The sequence below is a fragment of the Musca autumnalis genome, unplaced genomic scaffold, assembly GCF_047663935.1.
Source record: "Musca autumnalis isolate F117 unplaced genomic scaffold, ASM4766393v1 scaffold_4, whole genome shotgun sequence".
In the NCBI taxonomy this organism is placed as follows: domain Eukaryota; kingdom Metazoa; phylum Arthropoda; class Insecta; order Diptera; family Muscidae; genus Musca; species Musca autumnalis.
The window spans coordinates 25,701,964-25,716,834 of record NW_027411977.1 but is presented as its reverse complement, the minus strand read 5'-3'; the positions used below and the strand labels follow the sequence as shown (position 1 = coordinate 25,716,834).

Genomic DNA, 14,871 nt, shown 5'->3' with positions numbered 1-14,871 from the left:
TTTTACTCTCCAACAGTAGCCTTAGTTCAAAATTTCAGGATTATAGCTCTATCCGTTCGCACAAATCATAATTGTACCAAATTTAGTACCATTTAGTACTTTTCGTACACATGTGTACACTTTTCCTAAACCACCTCCTTATGTCAACCATACCCTTTAATCTTGATTCTCACACCAAATTTCAACCTTTAAACTTTACCCGATCACAAAATACGAATTGGCACCAAATTTAGTACACTTTAGTACTTTTTGTACACTTATAGTTCGAATTTCTAAAAACCCGTTAGTACATCTTTCCTACACTCCATCAGTGACCTTCATTCCACATTTCAAAGTTCTAGTTAAACCGGTTCACCAAATACAAATGGTACCATATTTAGTACCTTTTAGTACTTTTCGTACCCTTCCAGTTCGAATTTCCAATAACCCAGCCTTATCTGGCACCTTCGAACCAAGACTTCAGACGTTTGGTCTGGGGGTTGATGAATCATTAAGTCAGTCAGTCAGTCAATCACTTTACTCTTTTATTAATATAGATCTCCTTTAGGTAATCGCGTGCTGGCATATGTGCCCCAGTCGCGGAAGCTCCCCTGCCTAGTTCTACTTTAATTGGCTGATCATGTCTTATCCTGTGTGAGGATTAAGGAATCATTCCAGCATGCTTCCATGTCATTTGATGGAGTAACTTTACAAAATGTGGTATTTTCCGCGGCAAGTAAATGACAAAAAGCAAAGTCGGCCCAGTCCGACTATAGTGTTCTCTTAATTGTCAATATAAATTATTCATTTGAAAATTTTTGCCTTTTTTAGGCGAAGATCATTTTTTTAAAAAATTAAAAAAATTAATCTTAAAAAAATGATCTTCGCCTAAAAAAGGCAAAAATTTTCAAATAAAATAAAATCAGCTGAGCCAGGCTGGGGTTTGAACCCACGTCCTTGAAAAACACAGGAAAAAAGTGTTGTCACGGCGTGTTAGCGTTCAGAGCCTAACTCGTAACTTTCAAAGGCAGCGCTAAGCGTTTGTCATGAAAGCACAACTAAATGGGAAAATCCTCATTGTTGTTGTAAAATACAAAACGAAAATGCATTTGAAAGAAGAAAAGTTCGAGGACATCGAAGCCGCTCCACATCCGATATGTCTGAAGAGTCTTTACCGAAGACAAAACATGCATGTCACATAGTGGTGGGTATGTGGGTTCGAATCGTCGGCTTTCCTTTTTCACTTGCATAATAGATCATAAAGCTCGATTAAAAAATTAAATAAATTATTCATTTTTATTTAAATATTAGCATCAAATATAGTTATTTTTTTGTTTTTTTTTTTATTATTATTATTATAAAAATATACAGAAATGTATAAGTATTCATGTTCTTGTTTTTCTAACAAAAATATTGCCAATATTGCCTAGTGGTCTTATCAATTATCACACAAAAGACAAATAAAACAAATCCCTGTAGCGTCGAAGTTAAACAAAATAGACACGACAACAATTCATTTTCCTGCATATATGCCAAAATACCAAAAAACCACGTTAAACCCAGTAAGAAAAATAAGAGGATAGCTAAACGAAGATGCAAAATAAAGTCCCTACCATCTTTTTTATGTCTATAATCTTTCGCAGTCCGGCAATAAAAACCATAAATAATATAGAAGAATATACTAATGTTGACTGTGCATATAACAAGCATGGGTATAAAGACGCCAAAGTAGAAACTCCTACCAGAGAGATAACAAATGTTGTTGTTAATCGAAGCACTCTCTGAAACTGGAACATACGAATCGGGATCCAGCAACCAAACCAACAGTGTGGGTATAACCGGTAGACCCCAAGCACATAGAGCATATATCACACAATCCATTGGCCAGACATAGTAATTATTTAATACGGTAGCATATCGTCGATACATTAAGATTCCGATGATTAGCATCCAAAGAAAAAGAACTAAAATAGAATATTGTAAAAATGCTCCTTCAACAATGCAATAGTCAATATTGAATTTGTCTAACAAATTCTGACGCATTTCTGTTACATTTATAAAGAGGAAATATGTCATAATTAACGTCAAAATCAAACAAATATTTAGCAACAATAAATTCGAATGCTTGCTACGCCACTGCTTGCAGCAAAGAGCTGTCAACCATATTGCCGATAAACCAAACAACGATAGAATACAACCTACTATGGTAATAATATCTTCACTAAAACCGACGATTATACTTAGAACATCATTGATTTTATATGTTTTCGACTTCTTGCCGATAAGACATCCAAAATGCAGATTATTCATTTCACACACAGCCACATTTCCCGAGTTGATATTACTCAGCTTACTCAGAGACCAATAGCCATGGATAAACGAGCCACATTGCAATGGATTTTCCTTCTCCGTTTCAATATTGTTGAAAATATATGGTATATGGCCAGGTAATGTTTCTGAAATTAAAAATATTGTTATTTTAGTATTATAAAACAGTTTTTTTCAATAATTAACATATTGTCAAACAAAGAATTTTTCAAGCCACTTTTTCGCAATCAAGGCGTGGATATTTTAAAGAATTTTTTAAGCCACTTTTTCCCAACCAAGGCGTGGATATTTTAAAGAATTTTCCTAACCAAGGCCTTGATATTTTAAAGAAATTTTCAAGCCATCTTTTCCCAACCAAAGAATTTTTCAAGCCACTTTTTCCCAACCAAGGCGTGGATATTTTAAAGAATTTTTCAAGCCACTTTTTCTCATCCAAGGCGTGGATATTTTAAAGAATTTTTCAAGCCTCTTTTTCCCAACCAAAGCGTGGATATTTTAAAGAATTTTTCAAGTCACTTTTTTCCCAACCAAGGCGTGGATATTTTAAAGAATTTTTCAAGCCACTTTTTCCCAACCAAGACGTGGATATTTAAAAGAATTTTTCAAGCCACTTTTTCCCAATCAAGGCGTGGATATTTTAAAGAATTTTTCAAGCCACTTTTTCCCAACCAAGGCGTGGATATTTTAAAGAATTTTTCAAGCCACTTTTTCCCAACCAAGGCGTGGATATTTTAAAGAATTTTTCAAGCCACTTTTTCCCAACCAAGGCGTGGATATTTTAAAGAATTTTTCAAGCCACTTTTTCCCAACCAAGGCGTGGATATTTTAAAGAATTTTTCAAGCCACTTTTTCACAACCAAGGCGTGGATATTTTAAAGAATTTTTCAAGCCACTTTTTCCCAACCTAGGCGTGGATATTTTAAAGAATTTTTCAAGCCACTTTTTCGCAACCAAGGCGTGGATATTTTAAATAATTTTTCAAGACACTTTTTCCCCACCAAGGCGTGGATATTTTAAAGAAATTTTCAAGACACTTTTTCCCAACCAAGACGTGGATATTTTAAAGAATTTTTCAAGCCACTTGTTCCCAACCAAGGCGTGGATATTTTAAAGAATTTTTCAAGCCACTTTTTCCCAACCAAGGCGTGGATATTTTAAATAATTTTTCAAGACACTTTTTCCCCACCAAGGCGTGTATATTTTAAAGAAATTTTCAAGACACTTTTTCCCAACGAAGACGTGGATATTTTAAAGAATTTTTCAAGACACTTGTTCCCAACCAAGGCGTGGATATTTTAAATAATTTTTCAAGACACTTTTTCCCAACAAAGGCGTGGATATTTTCAAGCCACTTCTTCCCAACCAAGGCGTGGATATTTTAAAGAATTGTTCAAGACACTTTTTCCCAAACAAGGCATAGATGTTTTAAAAATTTTTTCTAGCCACATTCCCAAGCAAGGCACGATGGGGCCAATGAGAGGTTTTCGAGGCAACAAATCACTGGGGCAAGCTTGACCTTCCAAATTTTGTACAGATGTTTATAATGGGCTTAGAAACTAATATGCCAAATTTGGTTCATATCGGTTCATATATACATATAGCTCCCGTGTATATGTTCGTCCGATTTCAAGCAATTGATGGACCAAACACGCAAATTCTGCCCAATTGTTATGCGATTTAGGAAATACCGCGGAATAAGAACTACAAATAAGTTTGCCAAGTTATATTGAAATCGGTTCAGATTTTGATATTGCTCCCATATATATTTTCACTCGATTTTAGGTATTTGGTCACCAATCCCGCTATGTATGTCCAATCTTGATGAAATTTGAAATGTGTGACGGATTTTGGTGTAGAAACATTTTTGGCAAATCATATTGAAATCGGTTCAGAATTGGATATAGCTCCCATATATGTGTATGTTCGCCCGATTTCAGGCAAATGATTGACCAAGCATGCAAATTCCATCAAATTACAATAACATTTGGAAAATGTTACGGAATTCGGACTAAAAATAAGTTTTTCAAGTCATATTGAAATCGGTTCAGATATAGAAATAGCTCCCCTATATACATATGTTCAAATTTCATGGTTTTGTCTGTGGTTTGTTATAAGGTAATAAAACAAGGTTCCAAATTTAGTAAAAATCGGATAAGATTCCGCCACAAAAGCCAAAGTTTGTCTGCGATATCTTGGAAATTATATATTATTATATACATCTATTAAAATTTTCCGAAATCCGAAATGGGTTTCCGATTATTCTCCAACCAAAACATAAAAATATCCATATTTTTAAGTATTACGACATCTGGAACCAGATTTTTATGAAAAGGCGCAGCTGGGCTCAGCTAATTTTTTCACAAAATGATAGTACACATTAATACCTTTCACCACATATATATAATATCCTAGATCTACCTAGATCTCAAAAGTTATACTCCAGAGAACACATGGAAAACAAAGCAAAATACTCCAAAAAAGACATAACATCTTAACTCAAAAATACATTTACCACACATAACATTGTTATTATTTGTTAACACTATCTTCTTTTACATACCCATTGAAGAGCTTTCCATGTTTAAAAAATATAAAAATGTTGAAATGTTCTTTTTGGCGCCGAAAATGTTTTCACTACTTATTTATAATGAATGTCGGAAAATGATGCATAAGAAAATATGTCACCATTGCCAGATCAGAATGTCGCTATGTGATGTTACCAGATTGATTTATTTTTTTTATTTTTAGTGATTCAGGGTGTTGGCAATCGAAATCCGTTATTATTTTTTTCAAATTGATCACTTCAAAAATTGACTTTTTGACTCAAAAACCTGCTATTGGCCCCATCGTGCAAGGCCTGGATATTTTAAAGAATTTTTCAAGCCACCTTTTCCCTCCCAAGGCGTAGATATTTTAGAGAATTTTTCAAGCCACTTTTTCCCAACCAAAGTGTGGATATTTTAAAGAATTTTTCAAGCCACTTTTTCCCAACCAAGGCGTGAATATTTTAAAGAATTTTTTAAGCCACTTTTTCCCAACAAAGGCGTGGATATTTTAAAGAATTTTTCAAGCCACTTTTTCCCAACCAAGGCGTGGATATTTTAAAAAATTGTTCAAGCCACTTTTTGCCAACCAAGGCTTGGATATTTTAAAGAATTTTTCAAGCAACTTTTTCCCAACCAAGGCGTGGATATTTTAAAGAATTTTTCAAGCCACTTTTTCCAAACCAAGGCGTGGATATTTTAAAGAATTTTTCAAGCCACTTTTTCCCAACACGCCTTGGATATTTTAAAGAATTTTTCAAGCCACTTTTTCCCAACCAAGGCGTGGATATTTTAAAGAAGTTTTTAAGCCACTTTTTCCCAGCAAGGCGTGGATATTTTAAAGAAGTTTTTAAGCCACTTTTTCCCAACAAGGCGTGGATATTTTAAAGAAGTTTTCAAGCCAATTTTTCCCAGCAAGGCGTGGATATTTTAAAGAATTTTTCAAGCCACTTTTTCCCAACCAAAACGTGGATATTTTAAAGAATTTTTCAAGCCACTTTTTTCCAAGCAAGGCGTGGATATTTTAAAGAATTTTTTCAAGCCACTTTTTCCCAAACCAAGGCGTGGATAGCTTAAAGAATTTTTCAAGCCACTTTTCCCCAACCAAGGCGTGGATATTTTAAAGAATTTTTCAACCCACTTTTTCCCAAACCAAGGCGTGGATATTTTAAAGAATTTTTCAAGCCACTTTTTCCCAACCAAGGCGTGGATATTTTAAAGAATTTTTCAAGCCACTTTTTCCCAACCAAGGCGTGGATATTTTAAATAATTTTTCAAGCCACTTTTTCCCAACCAAGGCTTGGATATTTTAAAGAATTTTCCAAGCCACTTTTTCCCAACCAAGGCGTGGATATTTTAAAGAATTTTTCAAGCCACTTTTTCCCAACCAAGGCGTGGATATTTTAAAGATTTTTTCAAGCCACTTTTTCCCAACCAAGGCGTGGATATTTTAAAGATTTTTTCAAGCCACTTTTTCCCAACCAAGGCGTGGATATTTTAAAGATTTTTTCAAGCCACTTTTTCCCAACCAAGGCGTGGATATTTTAAAGATTTTTTCAAGCCACTTTTTCCCAACCAAGGCGTGGATATTTTAAAGAATTTTTCAAGCCACTTTTTCCCAACCAAGGCGTGGATATTTTAAAGAATTTTTCAAGCCACTTTTTCCCAACCAAGGCGTGGATATTTTAAAGATGTTTTCAAGCCACTTTTTCCCAACCAAGGCGTGGATATTTTAAAGAATTTTTCAAGCCACTTTTTCCCAACCAAGGCGTGAATATTTTAAAGAATTATTCAAGCCACTTTTTCCCAACCAAGGCGTGGATATTTTAAAGAATTTTTCAAGCCACTTTTTCCCAACCAAGGCGTGGATATTTTAAAGAATTTTTCAAGCCACTTTTTCCCAACCAAGGCGTGGATATTTTAAAGAATTTTTCAATCCACTTTTTCCCAACCAAGGCGTGGATATTTTAAAGAATTTTTCAAGCCACTTTTTCCCAACCAAGGCGTGGATATTTTAAAGAATTTTTCAAGCCACTTTTTCCCAACCAAGGCGTAAATATTTTAAAGAATTTTTCAAGCCACTTTTTCCCAACCAAGGCGTGGATATTTTAAAGAATTTTTCAAGCCACTTTTTCCCAACCAAGGCGTGGATATTTTAAAGAATTTTTCAATCCACTTTTTCCCAACCAAGGCGTGGATATTTTAAAGAATTTTTCAAGCCACTTTTTCCCAACCAAGGCGTGGATATTTTAAAGAATTTTTCAAGCCACTTTTTCCCAACCAAGGCGTAAATATTTTAAAGAATTTTTCAAGCCACTTTTTCCCAACCAAGGCGTAGATATTTTAAAGAATTTTTCAAGCCACTTTTTCCCAACCAAGGCGTGAATATTTTAAAGAATTTTTCAAGCCACTTTTTCCCAAACAAGGCGTGAATATTTTAAAGAATTTTTCAAACCACTTTTTCCCAACCAAGGCGTGGATATTTTAAGGAATTTTTCAAGCCACTTTTTCCCAACCTAGGCGTGGATATTTTAAAGAATTTTTCAAGCCACTTTTTCCCAACCAAGGCGTGGATATTTTAAAGAATTTTTCAAGCCACTTTTTCCCAACCAAGGCGTGGATATTTTAAAGAATTTTTCAAGCCACTTTTTCCCAACCAAGGCGTGGATATTTTAAAGAATTTTTCAAGCCACTTTTTCCCAACCAAAGCGTGGATATTTTAAAGAATTTTTCAAGCCACTTTTTCCCAACCAAGGCGTGGATATTTTAAAGAATTTTTCAAGCCACTTTTTCCCAACCAAGTCGTGGATATTTTGAAGAATTTTTCAAGCCACTTTTTCCCAACCAAGCCGTGGATATTTTAAAGAATTTTTCAAGCCACTTTTTCCCAACCAAGGCGTGGATATTTTAAAAAATTGTTCAAGCCACTTTTTGCCAACCAAGGCTTGGATATTTTAAAGAATTTTTCAAGCAACTTTTTCCCAACCAAGGCGTGGATATTTTAAAGAATTTTTCAAGCCACTTTTTCCAAACCAAGGCGTGGATATTTTAAAGAATTTTTCAAGCCACTTTTTCCCAACACGCCTTGGATATTTTAAAGAATTTTTCAAGCCACTTTTTCCCAACCAAGGCGTGGATATTTTAAAGAAGTTTTTAAGCCACTTTTTCCCAGCAAGGCGTGGATATTTTAAAGAAGTTTTTAAGCCACTTTTTCCCAACAAGGCGTGGATATTTTAAAGAAGTTTTCAAGCCAATTTTTCCCAGCAAGGCGTGGATATTTTAAAGAATTTTTCAAGCCACTTTTTCCCAACCAAAACGTGGATATTTTAAAGAATTTTTCAAGCCACTTTTTTCCAAGCAAGGCGTGGATATTTTAAAGAATTTTTTCAAGCCACTTTTTCCCAAACCAAGGCGTGGATAGCTTAAAGAATTTTTCAAGCCACTTTTCCCCAACCAAGGCGTGGATATTTTAAAGAATTTTTCAACCCACTTTTTCCCAAACCAAGGCGTGGATATTTTAAAGAATTTTTCAAGCCACTTTTTCCCAACCAAGGCGTGGATATTTTAAAGAATTTTTCAAGCCACTTTTTCCCAACCAAGGCGTGGATATTTTAAATAATTTTTCAAGCCACTTTTTCCCAACCAAGGCTTGGATATTTTAAAGAATTTTCCAAGCCACTTTTTCCCAACCAAGGCGTGGATATTTTAAAGAATTTTTCAAGCCACTTTTTCCCAACCAAGGCGTGGATATTTTAAAGATTTTTTCAAGCCACTTTTTCCCAACCAAGGCGTGGATATTTTAAAGATTTTTTCAAGCCACTTTTTCCCAACCAAGGCGTGGATATTTTAAAGATTTTTTCAAGCCACTTTTTCCCAACCAAGGCGTGGATATTTTAAAGATTTTTTCAAGCCACTTTTTCCCAACCAAGGCGTGGATATTTTAAAGAATTTTTCAAGCCACTTTTTCCCAACCAAGGCGTGGATATTTTAAAGAATTTTTCAAGCCACTTTTTCCCAACCAAGGCGTGGATATTTTAAAGATGTTTTCAAGCCACTTTTTCCCAACCAAGGCGTGGATATTTTAAAGAATTTTTCAAGCCACTTTTTCCCAACCAAGGCGTGAATATTTTAAAGAATTATTCAAGCCACTTTTTCCCAACCAAGGCGTGGATATTTTAAAGAATTTTTCAAGCCACTTTTTCCCAACCAAGGCGTGGATATTTTAAAGAATTTTTCAAGCCACTTTTTCCCAACCAAGGCGTGGATATTTTAAAGAATTTTTCAATCCACTTTTTCCCAACCAAGGCGTGGATATTTTAAAGAATTTTTCAAGCCACTTTTTCCCAACCAAGGCGTGGATATTTTAAAGAATTTTTCAAGCCACTTTTTCCCAACCAAGGCGTAAATATTTTAAAGAATTTTTCAAGCCACTTTTTCCCAACCAAGGCGTGGATATTTTAAAGAATTTTTCAAGCCACTTTTTCCCAACCAAGGCGTGGATATTTTAAAGAATTTTTCAATCCACTTTTTCCCAACCAAGGCGTGGATATTTTAAAGAATTTTTCAAGCCACTTTTTCCCAACCAAGGCGTGGATATTTTAAAGAATTTTTCAAGCCACTTTTTCCCAACCAAGGCGTAAATATTTTAAAGAATTTTTCAAGCCACTTTTTCCCAACCAAGGCGTAGATATTTTAAAGAATTTTTCAAGCCACTTTTTCCCAACCAAGGCGTGAATATTTTAAAGAATTTTTCAAGCCACTTTTTCCCAAACAAGGCGTGAATATTTTAAAGAATTTTTCAAACCACTTTTTCCCAACCAAGGCGTGGATATTTTAAGGAATTTTTCAAGCCACTTTTTCCCAACCTAGGCGTGGATATTTTAAAGAATTTTTCAAGCCACTTTTTCCCAACCAAGGCGTGGATATTTTAAAGAATTTTTCAAGCCACTTTTTCCCAACCAAGGCGTGGATATTTTAAAGAATTTTTCAAGCCACTTTTTCCCAACCAAGGCGTGGATATTTTAAAGAATTTTTCAAGCCACTTTTTCCCAACCAAAGCGTGGATATTTTAAAGAATTTTTCAAGCCACTTTTTCCCAACCAAGGCGTGGATATTTTAAAGAATTTTTCAAGCCACTTTTTCCCAACCAAGTCGTGGATATTTTGAAGAATTTTTCAAGCCACTTTTTCCCAACCAAGCCGTGGATATTTTAAAGAATTTTTCAAGCCACTTTTTCCCAACCAAGTCGTGGATATTTTAAAGAATTTTTCAAGCCATCTTTTCCCAACCAAGTCGTGGATATTTTGAAGAATTTTTCAAGCCACTTTTTCCCAACCAAGCCGTGGATATTTTAAAGAATTTTTCAAGCCACTTTTTCCCAACCAAGCCGTGGATATTTTAAAGAATTTTTCAAGCCACTTTTTCCCAACCAAGCCGTGGATATTTTAAAGAATTTTTCAAGCCACTTTTTCCCAACCAAGGCGTGGGTATTTTAAAGATATTGTCAAGCCACTTTTTCCCAACCAAGGCGTGGATATTTTAAAGAATTGTTCAAGCCACTTTTTCCCAACCAAGGCGTGGATATTTTAAAGAATTTTTCAAGCCACTTTTTCCCAACCAAGGCGTGGATATTTTAAAGAATTTTTCAAGCCACTTTTTCCCAAACAAGGCGTGGATATTTTAAAGAATTTTTCAAGCCACTTTTTCCCAAACAAGGCGTGGATATTTTAAAGAATTTTTCAAGCCACTTTTTCCCAAACAAGGCGTGGATATTTTAAAGAATTTTTCAAGCCACTTTTTCCCAAACAAGGCGTGGATATTTTAAAGAATTTTTCAAGCCACTTTTTCCCGAACAAGGCGTGGATATTTATTTTTGTGGGAAAGATGCCGGAAGGAGTGGATCGATAAGTTTGGTAAAAATGTAAGAAAGTAAATTTTGGGACCCAATTGCTTGGGAGTTATTGTCCACTCCAGCCATACAAAAGTCGGGCGGGTAGGGCTAAATTGACCCAGAATTGTCTGAAACTTATTTCGATTAATCGTATTTAGGATGTCAAAGATGAAAGGCACAAAGGCAATAACAAGCTATTTTGTAATACTGAAAATCAAAATTAATACTCCATCCCAGCCCTAATTTCTGTCGTTGCGACCATAAATATAACGCATTAAATTAAATATTCATATTTACCTGTATATCCTGGTATCGACACCCTTAAAACAACAGTATTCGGCGCTCGATTTTTGCTTCCAATAAAAAAGTTTGGATTTTTATATAATGAAATATGAAATCCTAGTTCTTTCTTATCCTTTTTCGAGTATTCTTTGCTTAATTCACTCCATACATTTTCAGGAAAATAAACAGCGACAACAATATTCGGTTCTTTAATTAAATCATCTAACGTTTCGTTTAGATATAAATACTTGAAATGGGTGTTTGTATGTTTGTCATAGCGCATTGCGACCGAACCAGAAGATTTACTGTATATGGCAATACCCGAGACGTTACTACAGGCGGGATATATATAAAAAACGCTGGTAGAATTTTCAATAAAATATTTTACACCATCCTTTAAGTCCAAACAGTCGGTAGTGTTGGGCATAAAGACATTCGTCATCGCATCGAAATAGGTCTCTACAGTGCGCAGTAGATGCTTTGGTGTATTTATAGCTCGAGCATTAAGTACAGCACTCTCATCAGATTGCATTAACAGATTAGTAATGCCTACCACGCGGGTTGCCATTGATACCGTTTTGTCGCTAAAGGTCAACAACCCTAGGATATTTGTACTGATGTCGAGATCGCTTGCTATTCGTTGCGTATTATTTCTGGACAGGATATTAGTCAACCTTGTGCTTACATCCACGCTATCTATAGTCGCTGTGGCATTTTCTTTTTTAACCTTTTGGTAAAGTTCGTTGAGATCGTTGGTAACAATGTGTTCTTTGATATCTTTTAAGCATTTGATTTTTGGATCCACCTTTTCCCATTCGGCACTATGGGTCTTATTGTTATAAAAGCACTTTCGACGTAGAGGCAAACCAGTTGTATTCAAGCAAATATTTATTGGCATTGCGAACTCTCCGATGTCCGTTGTGGGCCATTTATTGTTAGACCTAACGGTAACCTTGTTTTTCGTAATGTAAAAGTGTTCAAATGATTCTTCTTTACACTGTTTTGTGGTGGAATTCTTCAGATGAATTTTAGAGTTTTTCTTTATAGCATTGCTATTGACATTGATGTCTTTTAAGCATTCGATATTTGTATCCAGCTTTTCCCATTCTGCACTATGGGTTCTATTGTTATAAATGCACTTTCGACGTAAAGGCAAACCAGCTGAATTTAAGCAGACATTTATAGGGTTTGCGAACTCTCCCATATCCGTTGTGGGCCATTTATTGTTGTGTTTGTTTTGAAATAATTCTTCTTTACACTGTTTTATTATGGATATTTTATTACAATCCAAAAGTTCAACGCTATGAATATCTCGGGAATTCCTCGAAAAAATTTTAGAATTGTTCTCAGTGCCGTTACATTTTCGTTGAAAAGGTAGTCCCGTAGATGCAGAGCATAAACCGTGGATTTGAAAAATACCACCAGGAGATGGAGACCAGATTGCAAGGACATCAATTGCTTTCGTTTCATTAACTTCTTTCGTATGAAATTTTGTTTCAAATAACTCTTTTTTGCAAAACACCTTCGTACCAGTGACAGCAAAAGAAACACTTATAAGAATGAATAGCCGCAGGGGCATATTTCTTGATTTTATGACAATTTATTAACCAAACACCAAATAGCGATATCTATGAGTTTCTAAATACGACTGATGGACTTTGTCGAGTTTTGCTTTTTTTATACAAGAATATACATTCATATCCCACCACAATATTTTTCTATTAAAAGTTTGGTTACGTTGTAAAAATAAACCAAAGCGTTGCAGTCGCTTTGTCACCACAGGGTTTTAAACACATCATTTGTTTGCAGATAACTGAGTTATTTCCAAACATAATATAATATATTAAATATAATTGGAAAGTTCTGGCTTTTGTGTCAATGTGAAATTTTGGAAATTATTGCAATTTTTGTTAAAATTGTATATTTTATAAAATTTCTTTCGTTTTGCATTGATATTTATGTTGGAATCCTATGCAAATGCATATATGGTCATGATGGCCGTAGAAAAAATCTGATTAGACGGAAACGCGTTTTATCACAAAATAAAACGAATTTTTGCATATCGTGCATATTTTGACATATTTTACATATTTGCATAAAATGAGCATATGCAAAAATATATACAGGGATTTGTGGTCTAAAAATCCCACCGAAATGGCTGAAATGTGGTATTCAGTCTTCGTTAGGGCGTATGAAACTTTAACCTGAAATTTGTCCGCATAGGTCCACGTCTTCATATAGTCCCCATAGAACGGTACCTGCCGATTTTCGGTTTCTTTTCTCCGGATTTCTGTATTTTGAAGGTTGTGGCCTCAATATCCCTCCGAAATGGCTGAAATTTGGTATTAAGTCTTAGTTGGGGTATACAACTTTCCACCTGAATTTTCTCGATATAGGTCCACGTCTTCACATATCCTCCATAAAACGGTTCCTCCGGATTTCTGGTATTTAGAAGGTTGTGGCCTCAGTATTCCTTTCGAAATAGGTGAAATTTGGTATTAAGTCTTCCTTTGGGGTATAACACTTTCCACCTGAAATTTGTCGGTATAGGTCCACGTCTTCATATAGCCCCCATAGTACGATACCTCCCGATTTCGGGTGTTTTGAAGGTTGTTGTCTCAATATTCCTCCAAAATGGATGAAATTATGTATTAAGTCTTCCTAGTGGGTAAACAACTTTCCAACTAAAATTTGTTGGTTTAGGTTCAAACCTTCATATAGCCCCCATAGAACGATACCTCCCGATTTTCGGTATTTTAAAGGTTGAGGCTGTGGTTATACATTTCTCTATTTTATTGACTTGTCTGAAAGAAAAATTGTACATACAAACATATTTGTACCTTTATTAAAATATTAGTTGCATAAGAAAATATGTAATTTTTTTTTTTTACATAATTTTGCATATATCATATATCATGATTGCAATTTAATCAGAAGCCAAAAATATGCCCAGTCCCTAAATTTCATATGAATCGAACCAAAACTAGGGGTTGCATAAAATTCCGCTGTCTACTTATCATGTTATTAATTATTTATAATATTCATGTTATTTAATTACTTACAACACAACAAGAGCCACCCTAATGTCATTTTGTTATTTCTCTCTCTATCTCTTAACCCACTTATTGCCACCGATTGTTTAAACCCTCAGCATTTATGGTAACGAGGGTACCCAGCAAACCAATCGTACGAAATCGGAACAAAATTCGGACGCTATGATCGATGTCGGATCCCAAATCGTAACGATTTCTTAACGAAAGTTGTATGAAGTGGTTTTAGAAAACCGAAAACCGATTTTTTAAAAAATTTAAAATTTCGATTAACCGAAAACCCTACCTCTCATGTAAGCATTTGATAATTGGACCCAGTGTTTCCCACTCGGTACTATGGGTTTTGCTGTTATACAAACATTTTCGCCGCGAAGGCAAACGCATTGTATTCAAGCAGGTATACACATATATAGGCTTTGCGAATTATCCGATGTCCGCTGTGGGCCATTTATTGGCATACCTAACTTTAGCAATGTTACTACTTAGGTTGTGCGTGAGGTAGTAATCAAATGATTCTTCTTTACACTGTTTTGTTATGGATACATTATTACGATCCAATAATTCAACTCCCTCAATATCTCGGGGATTCTTTTTATAAATTGTAGTATTGTCCTCAGTAAAGTTGTGATCTTCGGGAAACATTAAAATGATTTCATGTAAGCATTCAATATGTGAATCCAGCTTTTCCCATTCGGCACTGTGTGTTTTATTGTTGTAAAGACACTTTCGATGTAAAGGCTGACCCATTTGATCTTTTAAGCATGTGTTAGTTGGATCCAGATTTTCCATTCGGCACTAT

At 35.0% G+C, this 14,871-nt stretch overlaps 1 protein-coding gene across 1 annotated transcript; it reads right to left on the bottom strand.

Moving 5' to 3' along the window:
* Positions 1-1,380: 1,380 nt before the first annotated feature.
* LOC141401965 (adhesion G-protein coupled receptor G6-like) lies at positions 1,381-14,819 on the bottom strand. The gene is made up of 3 exons (XM_073982557.1): positions 14,533-14,819; positions 11,329-12,143; positions 1,381-2,435 (listed from the first exon to the last, which is right to left on the bottom strand). Exons 1-3 carry the CDS (start codon positions 14,817-14,819, stop codon positions 1,381-1,383), a joined length of 2,157 nt encoding a protein of 718 aa, XP_073838658.1.
* Between the last annotated feature and the right edge of the window lie 52 nt (positions 14,820-14,871).